Genomic DNA, 15163 nt, shown 5'->3' with positions numbered 1-15163 from the left:
GGAGCAGAAAAGAAAAGTAGGGAGAGCAGTTATGAGTCGCACAGCTTGTTCTCATTAAGTTACAGCAGGTGTTTTAATAAGAACCAGTTCGACTCACTAAGATTACGGCTTCAAATGCGCTCTGACTGTCCACCTCGTCGCTGATGTAGTTGTAGGCTCGGACCAGCGCCACGCCCGCGTCCTGCATGCCGTCGACGTCGTCGTCCTGCGACACCACGAACACCAGCCCGATCCTGAGACACGCGACGCAGAACGTTCGTGAGACAGACTTTTGTGCGTTAAGCTGCGTTCACACCAAAAGCCAAGCGATTTGTCGCGTCGCCCAAAGCGCGTGAGTTTACTCGCTCGACCGTTCGCCGTGTTATCGCCATGAGCGTCGAGACGCTCCGCGAGGGGCGGGGCTTATCTCCGTGTCTCGTCTCCGTAGAGACCGTGATCATCTCCTTCATCCACCAGAATAACTAACCACTAGTTCTGCTTTATACTTGTTGTGGACGTCCCACACTGACGCCCTCGTGTTTGGGTTGATGACATCACCCGTAGGCTCACTCAGCTCGGTCACTTTCACCGATGAAGTCACTGTTACATCTGAAAGACTTCCGCTTCCAGCTACGAGAGAGAACTCAAGAGCCGATTGGCCCGAGTTGCGAGATGACGCCTCAAAGGTGAAATATTTCAACTCGGGGCGAAAATTGCGCCGCTGAAAACGCGTCGCCCACATCGCGTCGCCCCAAACGCGTCGCCCGGGAAAAGATCGCGTCTATCGCAGCCACACGCGTCTGTACGCTGACTTCTCATGGGATTCGGTCGCGCGAAAAAATAGTTTCACTTTTGGTGTGAACGCACCTTTAGTCGGACCGTTAGAATGCAGAGTGTGAGCCGCCCGCTTCATCGTTATTCAACCCAGCTGACCATCCCAAGACGCCACACGCATTGGGGTATCAAAGGTCTCCTCGCAGCTGCCTGACAAAACTCCCAAATTGAAATGGATTTTTAAAAACAACCCTCACGACTGCAACTGCTCTGCAGCATCTTCTTTTGATTTCTCTGGGTATTTTGCACAGCCGTAAAGCAATTACAAAGTGCTTTCTTGAATATCCTTATACTGATGCAACAGACATTTTAACTATTCCGTCAAGTCCGGTCTCCCGATGGGTGAGTTCACAGCTCGTCCCCGAGGACGCCAACCAACCTGAGTGGGATGTTGTTTGCATAAAACATCTCTGCAACACTCAGCAGCTCGACGGCGTTCTCCTGAGTCGGGTCCAGGATGATCACCTGCAACACACAAGCGGATATTTATTTCCCGATGATTCTGATCCATTTGGATTCTCAGGGGGTCGATTATTCAGGTCTGGAACGAACCAGATTGTGGAAGTTCTTGCGGATCTGCCGGATGACTCCGGGGAAGGTCGGTCGGAGCAGCTCCTGCACGTTGTAAGGCCACGAGCTATACCTGTGGTCGGTTTCCAAGTTGTTAATCCACTAAAGAGAGAGAGGGAAGAGGAAGTGTTTGAAAGCAGCACCCTGAGCCCAACAGCAGATCAGTGTCGATAACAAATTACATTTAACTGCCGGTAGCTGAATAACTAAAGCAGCAAATAACATTAAAAAAGCATCAGAACAGTAAAAGTTGTGCAGAGCGACTCATCGCAGAATAATACACACGGTATTATGCAATTGGGTTAAAGTTATTAATGCACCATATTATATACTGCTGGGTAGCTTGTGATTTTGCACTTTGAGACTTTTGCCACTCAGTTATCGTGGATTAGAAGTATGAGGCAGAATAACAAGGGAAATAGTAAAGTTCCTTAAAGTTGTACTTGTGTACTTTACTACAACAAGCGTATTTAGTTAGTTCCCACCGCTGGATAATCAGGAACTCACCACAATCAAGCTATTCAGACTTAAACACCAAATCATTGGAGCTAAACTAAACTTGAAATGGGACTCAATTTGTTCAGATCGAATCTGATCTGATTGCAGTTTTGATGCATTAAAAATATTTCCAGAAGCAAAAAATCTGGATTATAGAATTGCAGCAGCTCCAGGTTTTCCAGGACATGTGGGAACAAGAACCTTTATTCTTTCATTTTTATTCTTTCATCTTTATTTGATATTAATTCTTTATTTTCGATAAATGTTCTGATTTATTTGATATTAATTTAGGATAGGAATATATAAGCATTGTTTGCTTCAACCTATACCTTTTCAGTCTTTCTGTTTTGTATATTATATAGAATAATATAGTATTGTATTTGATTGACTGAATAAAATACACAACAACAACAACACAAGTGTGTGTGTGCATCTTGTTGTTGTTCCCAGCATCAGTGTTTAATTAAGGGTGCTGTGTTTCTGGGCGCAGGTTCTGGCTGCGTGTATTGTGTGTTTGTGTGTTTGTGTGCGATTCCTCACACTGATGGCGGGGTTACGGATGTCGACAGCATAGTCGGAGTCGGCGGGCTGAACGTTGAGCTTCAGGATGTCGTGGATGTAGGGCGTGTCGATGTGCAGGGAGCGCAGACCCTCCATCACCCTCGCCTCGCTGCGCAGCACCTCAAACACACTGCAGGGGACAGGGCGTGTTACCCAGGACTGAATACGAGAAGGAAAGAATCGCCACAATGCGAGCAAGAGGCGAGCAAGAGACGTACAAAAGACCTACAAGAGACGTTCACCCGGGGCTCACGCTTATCAAAAAAGAAAAATCTGTAATAGGGCTTATTTTGAATAACATTTTAAAAACATTTCAAAATCGAATACAAGTACAAATATGCTTAAAGAAACCCAACTGCAAATCAGATAATACATATATATAACATACACTCTGTAGTTTTACACTTCAAGCTGAAACATTTACTGAATTAGCTAATCGAATGATAATAATCACGAGTTTCAAACCATTTATTTTCTAACAAAATGATAATTGTTCAAGATTATTATTATTGGTCACAACTCATGTTACCTGATGCACAGCTAATGTTTAATTATGGGCTGTTGGTGCATTTTCATGCACATGTTTTTAACGTAAGTATTTAATTCAAACAGGATACAAAATAGTGAGTATATAAGCTTATTAATGTGACTGAATGTAAATGTTTAATTTCATAAGTTGCAAACCGTGATGAAAAAGGGAAAGTTGGAAACAGATTAAAAAGCAATGGCACACAGCCATTTAACCCTCCTGTTGCCTTAGGGTCAATTTGACCCCATTCAATGTTTAACCTCCTGTTACCTTTATATTTACTAACATATTTTACCCTTGGGGTCAATTTGACCCCAGCAATTAAAACCTCCAGAAAATTATTAGAATTAATATTGTTTTCCAAGTTTAAGTGTGAGGTACTTTATGTTTGTTTGTTGACTACCTAAATAGCCCTTTAAATATATAAAAAAGTTGATATTTCTTATATGTTTGACAGTGAAAAACAGCCTGGGGTCAAATTGACCCCAGAGAACACCGACATTAAACATTGAATGGGGTCAAATTGACCCTAAAGGTAACAGGAGGGTTAACAGTTGTATAATATACTGAATGTTAACATTTGAAAATGACTGTATGTGCACCTGAAGATGTCTTGCGTGTCCAGATCTGTATGCAGCCCGTTGATGAACAGGGCCGAATCCCCCGGCTGCAGGCCCAGAGTTCCTTTGAAAAACTAGAAACGGAAACGTCCACATGACTGAGCGTCCGCGTCACATCAAACCTCGAAACTCCCCGTCCGACTCGCGCCGAGCCGATCGCCGCGCCGGGCAGCGGGTAACGTCAGAGCCGGCCATCGCAAAGTCGATTACATCGCAAAGGCAGAAGCAGCAGCGGACACGACGCCGTCATAAGGAACGGCTGCAGCTCCAAACGAGCACCGACAGCTCCGTCTAAAGTCCGTCCGTTTAGAGCGATCAAACCGCGCAATAACAGATTAATAATTATGAGAGAAAGAACGTCGTGTGAGTGTCTGCACACGCCAAAGGAACCAGTCGAACCTCATTACAGAAAGACAAAGACGTCAGATTATCCATACTCCAGACCACTGTAATTACAACATGACATGATTAACACAAATAGTGTGACGCCTAGTGTGTGTGAGTGAGAGAGAGAGAGAGAGAGAGAGAGGTCTGCATGTTAGAGCATGCGTCCAAACGGCTTCAATCAATAACCATTTTGAGCTGCAGGACTCAGTGCGCCCGCTGAATGAATCACCGATTCAGTAATGAGGACGTTTGGTGCTCGCCCCCACCGGCAGCCCGACCCCCTGTCTGCACACCAAGATAATACGAGCACAGCTTGAGGAGCGGGGGCGAGGAGGCAGGAGGCAGGGAAGGAGGAGTGGAAGAATATTTGACAAGAAAAGGAGTGATTACTTATTCCATTAGCAGGGCAAAGCCAAACGGCGTCAGACACTGAATGCATTTCAAGTCAGACGTCGTTTACAATTTATCATCACATAATAAAACTAGAAGGGGCACTCGGTAGAGCGCATACCTTCGCATATCACAACATTGGGCATTGAATTATGAACATTTTGGCATTAGTTGCATGCCAATTGGATAGAAATTGACCGCGCCATGGTAAAAAGAAGATTTTGACCTTTCCATGACCTTGACCTTTGACCCGATTGATCCCAAAATCTAATCAAATGGTCCCCGGATAATAACCAATCATCCCACCAAATTTCATGCGATTAGGTTTAAAACTTTTTTTGTTATGCGAATAACACGCATACAAATAAATAAATGCACGGCGATCAAAACATAACCTTCCGCATTTTCAATGCGAAGGTAAAAAGTGAAAGGAACAAAAGGAAAGCAGAAGGCGCAGTTCTCATTTTGAGATATTTCCCTAAAGGCGGCGATGAGGCGGAGGGCGTGTGATTGAGGCCGTGCGCAATAACGCCATCTCGTGTTTTTCTTTATTTTCCCCCCTTTATTGGACTCGATTGGGAAACGGCTAAACCTAAATCATCCGTGACCACCGGACAACACAATCAGCAGGACGGGAAAAGACAACGGAATGAGGCGAGAAAGAGGAATGGAAGAGGATGAAGATGTCTCGTCACCATCCAGAGCAACACTTGTAAACACATTGACGGAAAAGCAGCAAAAGAAAATGTAAATTAAACATTTCCACCCACTAGATTTTCAACGATGCATTGATCGTATTAACAGGTGTCGTCTGTGTAACCAAAGAAGCATCGAATCGAGGAACGCTCAAACAAACATGTACCTTTTGGTTATTGTCAATCTCTTTGCGGATCTCGGAGCTGACCACGGTTTTCGTGATGGACCTGCGAGGGGAAAAGGAGAGGCGGATCTATAGGACTGCAGACGCGTCAGTATCTGTGCAAACCAAAACTTCCCCCTGTAGCTGCTGTGCGAGGCTTTCGTCTTTACCTGGCTTTGGTGGGGAAGTTCTGACTGAGGTCTTTCATAACGGCGAGGGCGTCGACAGCGGGAGCGGCGAGAATGCGAGCCGCTGTCTGGAAACTCAGATCTATGAAAGAGAAGGTGGGCGGACAGGTGGGTCGGCGAGGAGGGCAGGCGTATAAAAAGAAAAGAGGCTGAGAGGAATGGACAAGAGCAGAGATGAGGGAACTCGCAAGAGGGCAAAGAGAAGCACGGAAGAAAAGAGAACGTTTCAATTAAATAAAAGCAGTATGCGCAGTCTGGACTCGGAGTGGACGCTCAGGTTTCTGGAGCATTAAGTTTATTGCACTTCCTCCCGAGGAGGGACATGAAAGTCCTCACGGCGGAACCATCTGAGAATCCCTAAAGTCATCCGGGCACTTTATCTGTTCCCCATGAATGTGTGTCGAGGACACGGTGGCGAGCCATCTCACCGGCTCCAGACCGAAGGACGCTGCCATCCCTGGAGCCGCGCTGCTGGCATTGGTGAAGAATTCATCAGTTAAGCCAATTAACATATTAATTGGCAGATAATTCCATGTTAACATGCTTGTCTTTGTGTCCGAGGCATTAATTACTGCCTCGACCGGCTCAGAGGATTTAAGACGGGATTAAGAATATAGACGAGAACATCTCGACGCCTGAACACGGTTAGAAGAGCAGAGACGATAACGTGGAAGAGCAAATAAACAGGCTTCTAAAAACATGTTGACCGGTGGATTAACAGGACTTTAAACCAAATGTCCATGAGCAAACTGAAATCTCAGTATATATATGAAAGTGAGAAAATGTAGTATTTAAACAATGACAATTCCAAAGCATACTATATACCTTAAATGAAACGAATGAATGAGAGACAATAGTTTGGTTAAAAGAATAAACATTTATATACATGTTTATTCTTATAAAAATGTATATCTATATATGTTTATTATTTTAAATCTACACTTCTCTGGCAGTAGAATATCCAGACCGCTTCCCGAGCTGCTGTTGCTCTGGCCAGCGAACTTTCCAGTTAAGGTGCGTTAACTTGCAACGAGAAAAAAAAAAAATTGCGCCGGCAGCTTATATTTTGAGAAAAAAAAATCTAAAATATATTAGCTTGACGTAAATGAACACGCGATTATAACTAATTTCCATGACTTTTCCAAAACTTTTGGGATTTATGTTTTTTCCATGACTTTTCCAGGCCTGGAAATGACTATTTAATAGTTCCATGACTTTTCCAGGTTTTCCATGATCGTACGAACCCTGCATATACACTACCGTTCAAAAGTTTGGGGTCACCCAGACAATTTCGTGTCTTCCATGAAAAATCACACTTTTATTTATCAAATGTATAGAACATATAGTCAAGACATTGACAAGGTTAGAAATAATGATTAATATTTGAAGAATTAATTTTGTTCTACAAACTTCAAGCTCAAAGGAAGGCCAGTTGTATATCTTATATCACCAGCATAACTGTTTTCAGCTGTGCTAACATAATTGCACAAGGGTTTTCTAATCAGATATTAGTCTTCTAAGGCGATAACACAATGTACCATCAGAACACTGGAGTGATGATGAAATGGGCCTCTATACACCTCTGGAGACATGTCATTAGAAACCAGACGTTTCACCTAGAATAGTCATTTACCACATTAACAATGTATAGTGTGTATTTTTGATTAATGTTATCTTTATTGAAAAAACAGTGCTTTTCTTTGAAAAATAGAGACATTTCTAAGTGACCCCAAACTTTTGAACGGTAGTGTATATTTTTTTCTTTGTTTGTCAATTTCCAAGTAAGAAAAAAGAAAAAAGCAGCAAATCCTCACATGTGAGAATCTACCAAAGAGCGATTCTCAGCGGCTTTTCCAGGTTTTCCATGACCGTACGAACCCTGCATAAAGGTTTGGCTTGCCAGGAGATGAAGAGAGTCGTGAGGACTATTTCAAAGCAGCGAGCAGCGGCGAAATGGCGTCGTAGCCCGTGTGACTATTCGACCCCGAGGTCTCCCTCTCTTGGTAAACAGGCTGAGCTAATGAGCCCCGGGAGGGCGGAGACAGACTTGGCGTGTTAGACGGACTCTCATCCGCTCACATCCTTACTTCACCAGTCAATGCGCCCTCAACTCCACCCCACCGTAGACATGTGCATGCAAACCAGGAATAGCGGGGAAAGAATGTGCTTGAAATATGGATAAGATTTACACCTGTGAAAGTGTGTTTGAATACATAATCCAATCGATGATATCACGATAATCTATACCGCTTTAGTACTGCAGCAGACGATGTCCTCACGTCTTCAAGGTGTTATGGCGCTCATGTATGAAGAGGATGCCGATTGATCGCGGCCGTCGATGACATGACGAGCGTGTTTGATTCACCGATGCTACGAGATCACTGAAGCCGATGTTAACTTCCGTTTGTTCATTTGTGATCAGTGCACGAGAAAAACTAGAACGGGCACTCGGTAGAGCGCATACCTTCACATATCACAAGATTGGGCATTGAATTATGAACATGTTGGCATTAGTTGCATGCCAATTGGATAAAAATTTACCGCGCTATGGAAAAAAGAAGATTTTGACCTTTTCATGACCTTGACCTTTGACCCGATCGATCCCAAAATCTAATCAAATGGTCCCCGGATAATAACCAATCATCCCACCAAATTTCATGTGATTCGGTTTAATACTTTTTTAGTTATGCGAGTAACACGCATACAAATAAATAAATGAATAAATACACGGCGATCAAAACATTACCTTCTGCATTTTCAATGCGAAGGTAATGAATCAAACTAATGAAGCGAGCGACAGCACATCGACGACTGGGATGCAAATTCTCTCAGCGCAATTAGTTATAACCTCCGATGCCGTTTGAGCCTCATGCAATGATTACAGGAAAGGGTTTGAAAACTTTTTTCTTACAAGAAATCAAAAGCTAAACATTTTGAGTAGAGTCAAACTATTTAGAGTTTCATTTAGAGCCAGAGAGAACTACAACCAGCATTCTTTAATACATCAAGGGGATCACTTGTTGCCCCATTTAATGACTTGGTTAATCCTCACTGAGTGAAGGAATCAAACAGGCATATACACTCTGCACAGCTCTTCACTAAAGCCGTCTGATGTTTACAAACTATTCAATGTCTCGTGCATCATATTTGAACACTTTGAAGATATTGAAGTACTCGGATCGTTTACTCAGAGCGAGGCGATCAAACAATGGAAAGGAGAAATAACACATTCCAACTCCTAAACATAAATATTGACTTCATAATCAATACGACACACCCAAGCACAACTCGATATCTTCTGGGTTCCTGGCTTTAATATCGTACTCAAGTCAAAAATAAAGAGGTGTTATAATACAAATATTCTGAAAATATGAAAGTTAGTACGCCGAAACATGTGTATGGTTTTACATTTTTGATTATCAAGTGGCAATAATGTAAGAATATTTTTTTTACTGTGGTAAAAAAAATATAAAATGCAGTTTTACATATTGGTTTATAACAGACGTAATACAGGTATTATAAATATATCCCGCATGGACTGTTTGTATTTACATTTCTAACTAGAATGGGCACTCGGTAGAGCGCATACCTTCGCATATCACAAGATTGGGCATTGAATTATGAACATTTTGGCATTAGTTGCATGCCAATTGGATACAAATTGACCGTGCTATGGTAAAAAGAAGATGTTGACCTTTTCATGACCTTGACCTTGACCTTTGACCCGATCGATCCCAAAATCAAATCAAATGGTCCCCGGATAATAACCAATCATCCCACCAAATTTCATGCGATTCGGTTTAATACTTTTTGTGTTATGCGAGTAACACGCATACAAACAAACAAATTAATGAATGAATGAATAAATAAATACACGGCGATCAAAACATAACCTTCCGCATTTTCAATGCGAAGGTAATAACGTTACAGCAGTGGAATAAAAACAGAAACTTTGCCGGAGGATATGGTTTGGAGAGGAGACCCACCTTGCATCTGCCAGACCTTCAGAGGCGCCATGTCGTTGGTGCTTTCCACCAAATGTTTTCTCAACTCCTTCAACTGCTCTTTCAGCTCCGGGTAAAGCGTCCTGGGCAGAGCACAAACGAGACAGAGCGGACGGAGGGAGTCGTTAACGGCCTCGGCTAATCGCCCCGATGGCTCGGCTGGAGCGAGTTGTCAGATTTACACATCGATTTGTTTATTTTTTAGGTGAGTTCATCAGACGTGAAGCGATTTACGGTCAGCACTTTGAGGGAAGACATTGTGGGGGGGAAAGAAGGAAAAGGCTCGGCTGGCGTGAACGGGGGGGGGGGAGCCGAGCCGAGCTTTGACTGGTCATCCCGGCTCACGCAGAGACACTCACTTCAGTTTGCCAAACAGGAATCCCTGGACCTCGTCCACTGGATCATTCTCTCCCATCACCGTTGCGTTCACCTCCGCCCCTGAAACCACAATCGATGAACTTGTGATTCACACGAGGACTCCTCCGGCATTACCCCATCGCGCTCTTGTGTGTATCGATAGTGTCTCTGTGTGTGTGTGTCTGTGTGTGTACCTTGGACTTGTGTGTCGTCCTTTGCCTTGTACTCCTGGTTCTTGATGGCCAGCTCCACTCCGTACCCCGACAGATAGACTTTCTTTTCACTTGGATTCTGGAGGGAAAGGAGGAGGCAGTCAAAAAAGACGGGGGAGAAGTCGTCCGTTTCTTCGTCACAGGTGTGTCCGATGCCTCGAGGCGCCTTGGAGCGGCACTTCTTTTCTTCAGCGAGGAGATAAACGCAAGCGATAATTACATTTAAAAAAAGGCACCGACAGTCGTGTTCAGTTGCAGCAGCACCCGTAGTGAACGGATGTGAAACGCGTTTGTTAATCAATATTTAAGTGGTTTCTGCGGTTGTAAAAGGGGCCGTTAACGTCTTTGTATACATCTTCTCCTCTGTCGTAAAGAGAAATGCATCTCACATGCGCCACAGACCGATGCGCTCCACACGACTCAGACAGCCAGCTGTCGTCTGCTCGGTGCTGATTAACTGTGACCCCGATTGGCCCTGAAGCTCGAGGTAAAAAGGAAAACGTGTAAAGTGTTACAACCTCTCTGGTGCACAGGACTCCGTCCCTTACAGACAGATGGTGGGAATAATTTTGCATAATTACAGGGGAGGGCAAACCTATCGGGTCTATTTGCATGCGAGGGGAGAACTGATTCAACGTCAACGTGACGTGATAAACTGGAGAAGCACTTTTCATCTCAAGTGAAAATGTGAGGAGCCCAATTAAAGAAAAATGAAAGCACGGCCTGCTTCACGGTCACGAACAGGTTCAACCCGTGTGTGGTTGTGGGGGATGTGCAGCACTTCAGGAGAGTGTTCATCCAACAAAAGTAACATTGAAGCCAACAATATAATTTGGTAAGCAATCTGCATGCAGTCCTTGTGCATCAATGTGTCCCTTTCTGGTATTTCTGAGATGATGTGCACGTGAGAAAAGGTGTAATGTGTATTCAGACATCACATCTAACAGAGGGTGGGGTTGTGTGAAGAGATGTGTGTACCTTTCACGCTCAAAATGTTTTGATTTGAACCTCCTCCTCTTGATTAGATGCGGCTCACTGCATCTCACACTGCACCAAAGCAACGTTAGTCCTTTGATAATTATTATTTTTCAACCAAAATGAAATGCAACGCTGCTCGCACACAGACTGTGCACGTGTCTGGTCTTTTCAGGGTTCTTACACATTTTGACCAGTGGATTTCCAGGACTTTAAACCAAATTTCCATGACCAAACTGAAATCTCGGTATAAACATGAAAAATGTAGAAAATTTGGCGTATACGCCGGCTTATATATTGAGCGTCTTTCTTTAAAAAGCATATTAATTATTTCAAACTCGGCGTAAATTAAAATGTGATTATAACACATTTCCATGACTTTTCCCAAACTTTTATGATTTCAGTTTTTTCCATGACTTTTCCAGGCCTGGAAATGAACATTTTAAAATTCCATGACGTTTCCAGGTTTTCCATGACCGTACGAACCCTGTCTTTTGGTTTAGCAAATTCTGGCTTGTGTAGAAAGTGGCCGCGGCGTCAAAACTGACATCACACACGGCACCGACGGAACCGATTTGCTGCCGGTGATGGAAACGACGCACCTGGCAGATGCTCAGAGTGCAGGAGCGGAAATGTTGAGTTGTGTTGAATTTGGGAGTCTGCCATTCACATTTCCACTCGAAGAAAACTCATCGAGGGAAGAGGGAACTGCTCGAAGCCAAGTCAAACGAATAGCTGCTATTAACCCCAGCTTCATGGCTACAGCAGACCGTGCATCCAGAAAGAAATCATTGAATATATATATATATATTATTATTAAGTCATAAGAGTGTGAGAAACACCTACGGCGAGGTAATGGCGGAGCACATAAGTCGCCAGGCCTTCGTGGACTTTGGAGGAAATGACTTGATGAAGCCTCTGGAAATCCGTTTTCCCTAACTCTGCGTACAGGATGACAACCGGAGCTTCGGGGTTAGATCCTGGGTATTTGTGATCGCCTTTGAAAAGGAATGGCTTTGGCCTGAAAGAGAGACAGTGAAGTCCGTCACGAGTTATCGTTCCACCGGTTCATCGCCCTCGTGTCTGAATCGAATGCGTCCGGCATCACCTTGAAAGTGCGGTTTTCAGCGACGCCGCTAAACCTTCTTCATCGCACGTCTTTTCTCCATGGACGCTGAAAAACACCGAGCAGCCGGCGGGAGGAGGCTCGTTGGACGCAATCTGAACGAAAAGAAAAAAGGACATTCACATTTACTCTTCACATGCATGTACAGGCTTTCAAACATAACACCAAAGCATCCTCCTGGTACCTGTTGGAAGGCGTGCACTGTTGAAGAGTAGGCTCTCAGGGAGAGGGCGAACTTGAGCATGTTCACCTGGACGGAGCTGAGCAAGGCCCCCGCTTTCTGAATGATCAGGTCGTAGTAGGCCTGGTCTGTGTCTGCATGAGGACAATAACCATGAACAGACGTAATGTTTGATTCTCACTCTGTTTAACATTCTTTAAACCTGGAGGAGTTATGGTTCGATTGTTTTAACACAGGCAGAGACACAAATGAACAGAATCAAAACACAGTTTGCAGCTTTGTTCCATCAGGTTACTGCAATTACTTTCAATCCACATCAGTAATTCGGCCGCACAGAGACCCGAGCAGCTTTACGTTACCATCGTGCTCTCCTTCTATGTTCTGATTGGCCTCCACAAAGTCCCAGAACATCTCCTGGTTCTCCTCTGCCAGAAACTCACTGAGGAAAAGGAAGGCGGCAATTTAATAAGCTTTCCATGCAAGTATGACACACGTTGTGCATTATAACTGTCTGTATAGTGTTAATAGGTACATCTGGGTGAATAAACAAATAAAAGAGTCAGTCAGAGCACATAGTACGACATTTGAGGCCTCCAAGTACTCAGCATCTTGCTCAAGGACACATCAGTGAGACAGAAGTGTAAACTCTCTGGGATGACAGCTTCAGTAATCACCCCACATGACCCCACATGCCCTCACATGACCCCACATGACCCCACATGACCTCACATGACCCCACATGACCTCACATGACCTCACATACCCCCACATGCCCCCACATGCCCCCACATGCCCTCACATGCCCCCACATGACCTCAGGACATCGATTTATTTATCATCTGCTTCCAAAATGTAACGCAAGATGCAAGGTGGCCAAATGGATGCTTGTGCCGAGCGGGGCGGTTTCATACCTGGCCTCCAGCAGCAGAGGGGTATCCGTCCATTTCGTCGTGAGGGTGGTGGTGACCGCCTTGGAGTCGGCGTCCCCGGATACCGCAGACAGCAGCGACAGCAGCAGGACCCCGAGAAGCCGCATCCTCACGCCCACACCTGAGAGGAGAGAGAAGGCAGCGGCGGCAAATGAGTCGGAGCGTCATCGAACACGCGTGTCGCCGAGCCAGGGAGGAGAGCGCCGTCCTGTTCATACGTGGCACAAAGAAGCATCGTGGGTGACCGACGGACAACTGCACTGTGTGTGGCTGGGGAAATCATATAACCTTGGTTGAACTCCTTAGAGTTAGCCAGCATAAATAATGATGTACCTTGCTATGACACTCGGTTATTTAACAGATGTTCTCCTGAATGCGGACTACGATCCCTTGTTATCTAGTGCGGTCGGGTCACCGTCACCTTGATCCAACCGGAGTAAATAATTGATGTGATTGGTTAAAAGGTCTGATGGGAGGGTTACATTTACACTACAAATATGTGCTAAATATTCTAGAAAGATGGACTTGTTCACTTGTTGGATGTTGCCTTGTGCTCATTAATACAGTCCCGCTGGGTTGCTCCATCAAACCATCGTCTCTCTGCTCTTCATTTTGCCACAACACACCGGGGAGAATCATGAGGAATGTGGACCGAGGTGCCGGGGACTCACATTCCTGACCGCATTGTTGGATCAACTATTCACAGGGTTCTTACACATTTTGCCCAGTGGATTTCCAGAACTTTTCCACGACTTTAAACCACATTTTCATGACTAAACTGAAATCTCGGTATTAACATTAAACATTTAGAAAATTGTGCGTATCGAGAGCGTACGCCGGCTTATATTTTGAGCGTCTTTCTTTAAAAAACATATTAATTATTTCAAACTCGGCGTAAATGATCATGTGATTATAACACATTTCCGTGACTTTTCCAAAACTTTAATGATTTAAGTTTTTTCCATGACTTTACCAGGCCTGGAAATGACCATTTTAAAATTCCATGACTTTTCCAGGTTTTCCATGAGCGTTCGAACCCTGTATTCATCTTTGGATTTTTGTATTCATTCTATTGTCATTGCAGAGTCCAGGTACACAGGCAACGACATGTGTTCTCTGCATTTAATCCCTCCTTAGTCTTTAAGGAGCAGTGGGCTGCAGTGATGCGCCCGGGGAGCAACTGGGGGTTCAGTGCCTTGCTCAAGGACACTTCGACTTGCAACTAATGGGGAGAGCGGGGATCGAACCGACGACCTCGGGGTTGCAGGACGACCCCCTCACCCTACAAAGCCCCCCCCCTTTGATGTGTGGATACCGAGGCAATAATTCATTATTACCAGTTATTCATGTTTAGAGTTGTATCATGTTATCATTGTACACATTTCCGTACTCCAATTAAAATATTTTAGTGATTTACAAATTCTACTCGTTCTATTGTGGAGTATCGACGTAAAGATTTGGTATATGAAAAAGCATATTCTGCTTCATGGTCTATTTGACTCGGATTGGGACCATAATTTACCAAATGAACGTCATGCTGTATTGAAGACTGGAAACAAAGAAGTGAGACCAGAAGCGTATCTTAACCCTCCTGTCGCCTTAGGGTCATTTTGACCCGATTCAATGTTTCACCCTCCTGTTACCTTTATATTTACTAACATATTTTACCCTTTGGGTTCAATTTGACGCCAGCAATTAAAACCGCCAGAAAATTATTAGAATTAATATTGTTTTCCAAGTTTAAGTGTGAGGCACTTTATGTTTGTTTGTTGACTACCGAAAGAACACCGACATTAAACATTGAATGGGGTCAAATTAATCCTAAAGCGACACGAGGGTGTAATATTGATTCGGGTCAAATTGACCCTAAGGCAACACAAGGGTTAACAATGATAACTGAGGAAATAAATCAAGTGAGAAGTAGAGTCATTTACTTAAACACTTCAATACAATAAGACTTATTT

At 44.0% G+C, this 15163-nt stretch overlaps 1 protein-coding gene across 2 annotated transcripts in view; it reads right to left on the bottom strand.

Moving 5' to 3' along the window:
• The window catches only part of uggt1 (UDP-glucose glycoprotein glucosyltransferase 1), a 35564-nt gene that overhangs the window by 19351 nt on the left and 1050 nt on the right, over positions 1–15163 (bottom strand). For both annotated transcript variants that reach the window (XM_056427267.1, XM_056427268.1), the window contains exons 2-16: positions 13182–13320; positions 12630–12709; positions 12274–12404; positions 12072–12184; positions 11810–11984; positions 9971–10067; positions 9779–9857; positions 9402–9502; positions 5398–5497; positions 5231–5291; positions 3574–3665; positions 2422–2572; positions 1366–1485; positions 1193–1278; positions 98–233 (exon numbers count right to left, since the gene is read on the bottom strand). In XM_056427267.1, the coding sequence (XP_056283242.1) occupies positions 98–233; positions 1193–1278; positions 1366–1485; positions 2422–2572; positions 3574–3665; positions 5231–5291; positions 5398–5497; positions 9402–9502; positions 9779–9857; positions 9971–10067; positions 11810–11984; positions 12072–12184; positions 12274–12404; positions 12630–12709; positions 13182–13320 (1661 nt within the window). The remainder of the gene's footprint in view (positions 1–97; positions 234–1192; positions 1279–1365; positions 1486–2421; positions 2573–3573; positions 3666–5230; positions 5292–5397; positions 5498–9401; positions 9503–9778; positions 9858–9970; positions 10068–11809; positions 11985–12071; positions 12185–12273; positions 12405–12629; positions 12710–13181; positions 13321–15163) is intronic.

The sequence above is a fragment of the Pseudoliparis swirei genome, chromosome 11 (assembly GCF_029220125.1).
Source record: "Pseudoliparis swirei isolate HS2019 ecotype Mariana Trench chromosome 11, NWPU_hadal_v1, whole genome shotgun sequence".
Classification (NCBI taxonomy): domain Eukaryota; kingdom Metazoa; phylum Chordata; class Actinopteri; order Perciformes; family Liparidae; genus Pseudoliparis; species Pseudoliparis swirei.
This window is presented reverse-complemented; position numbering and strand designations above follow the sequence as displayed.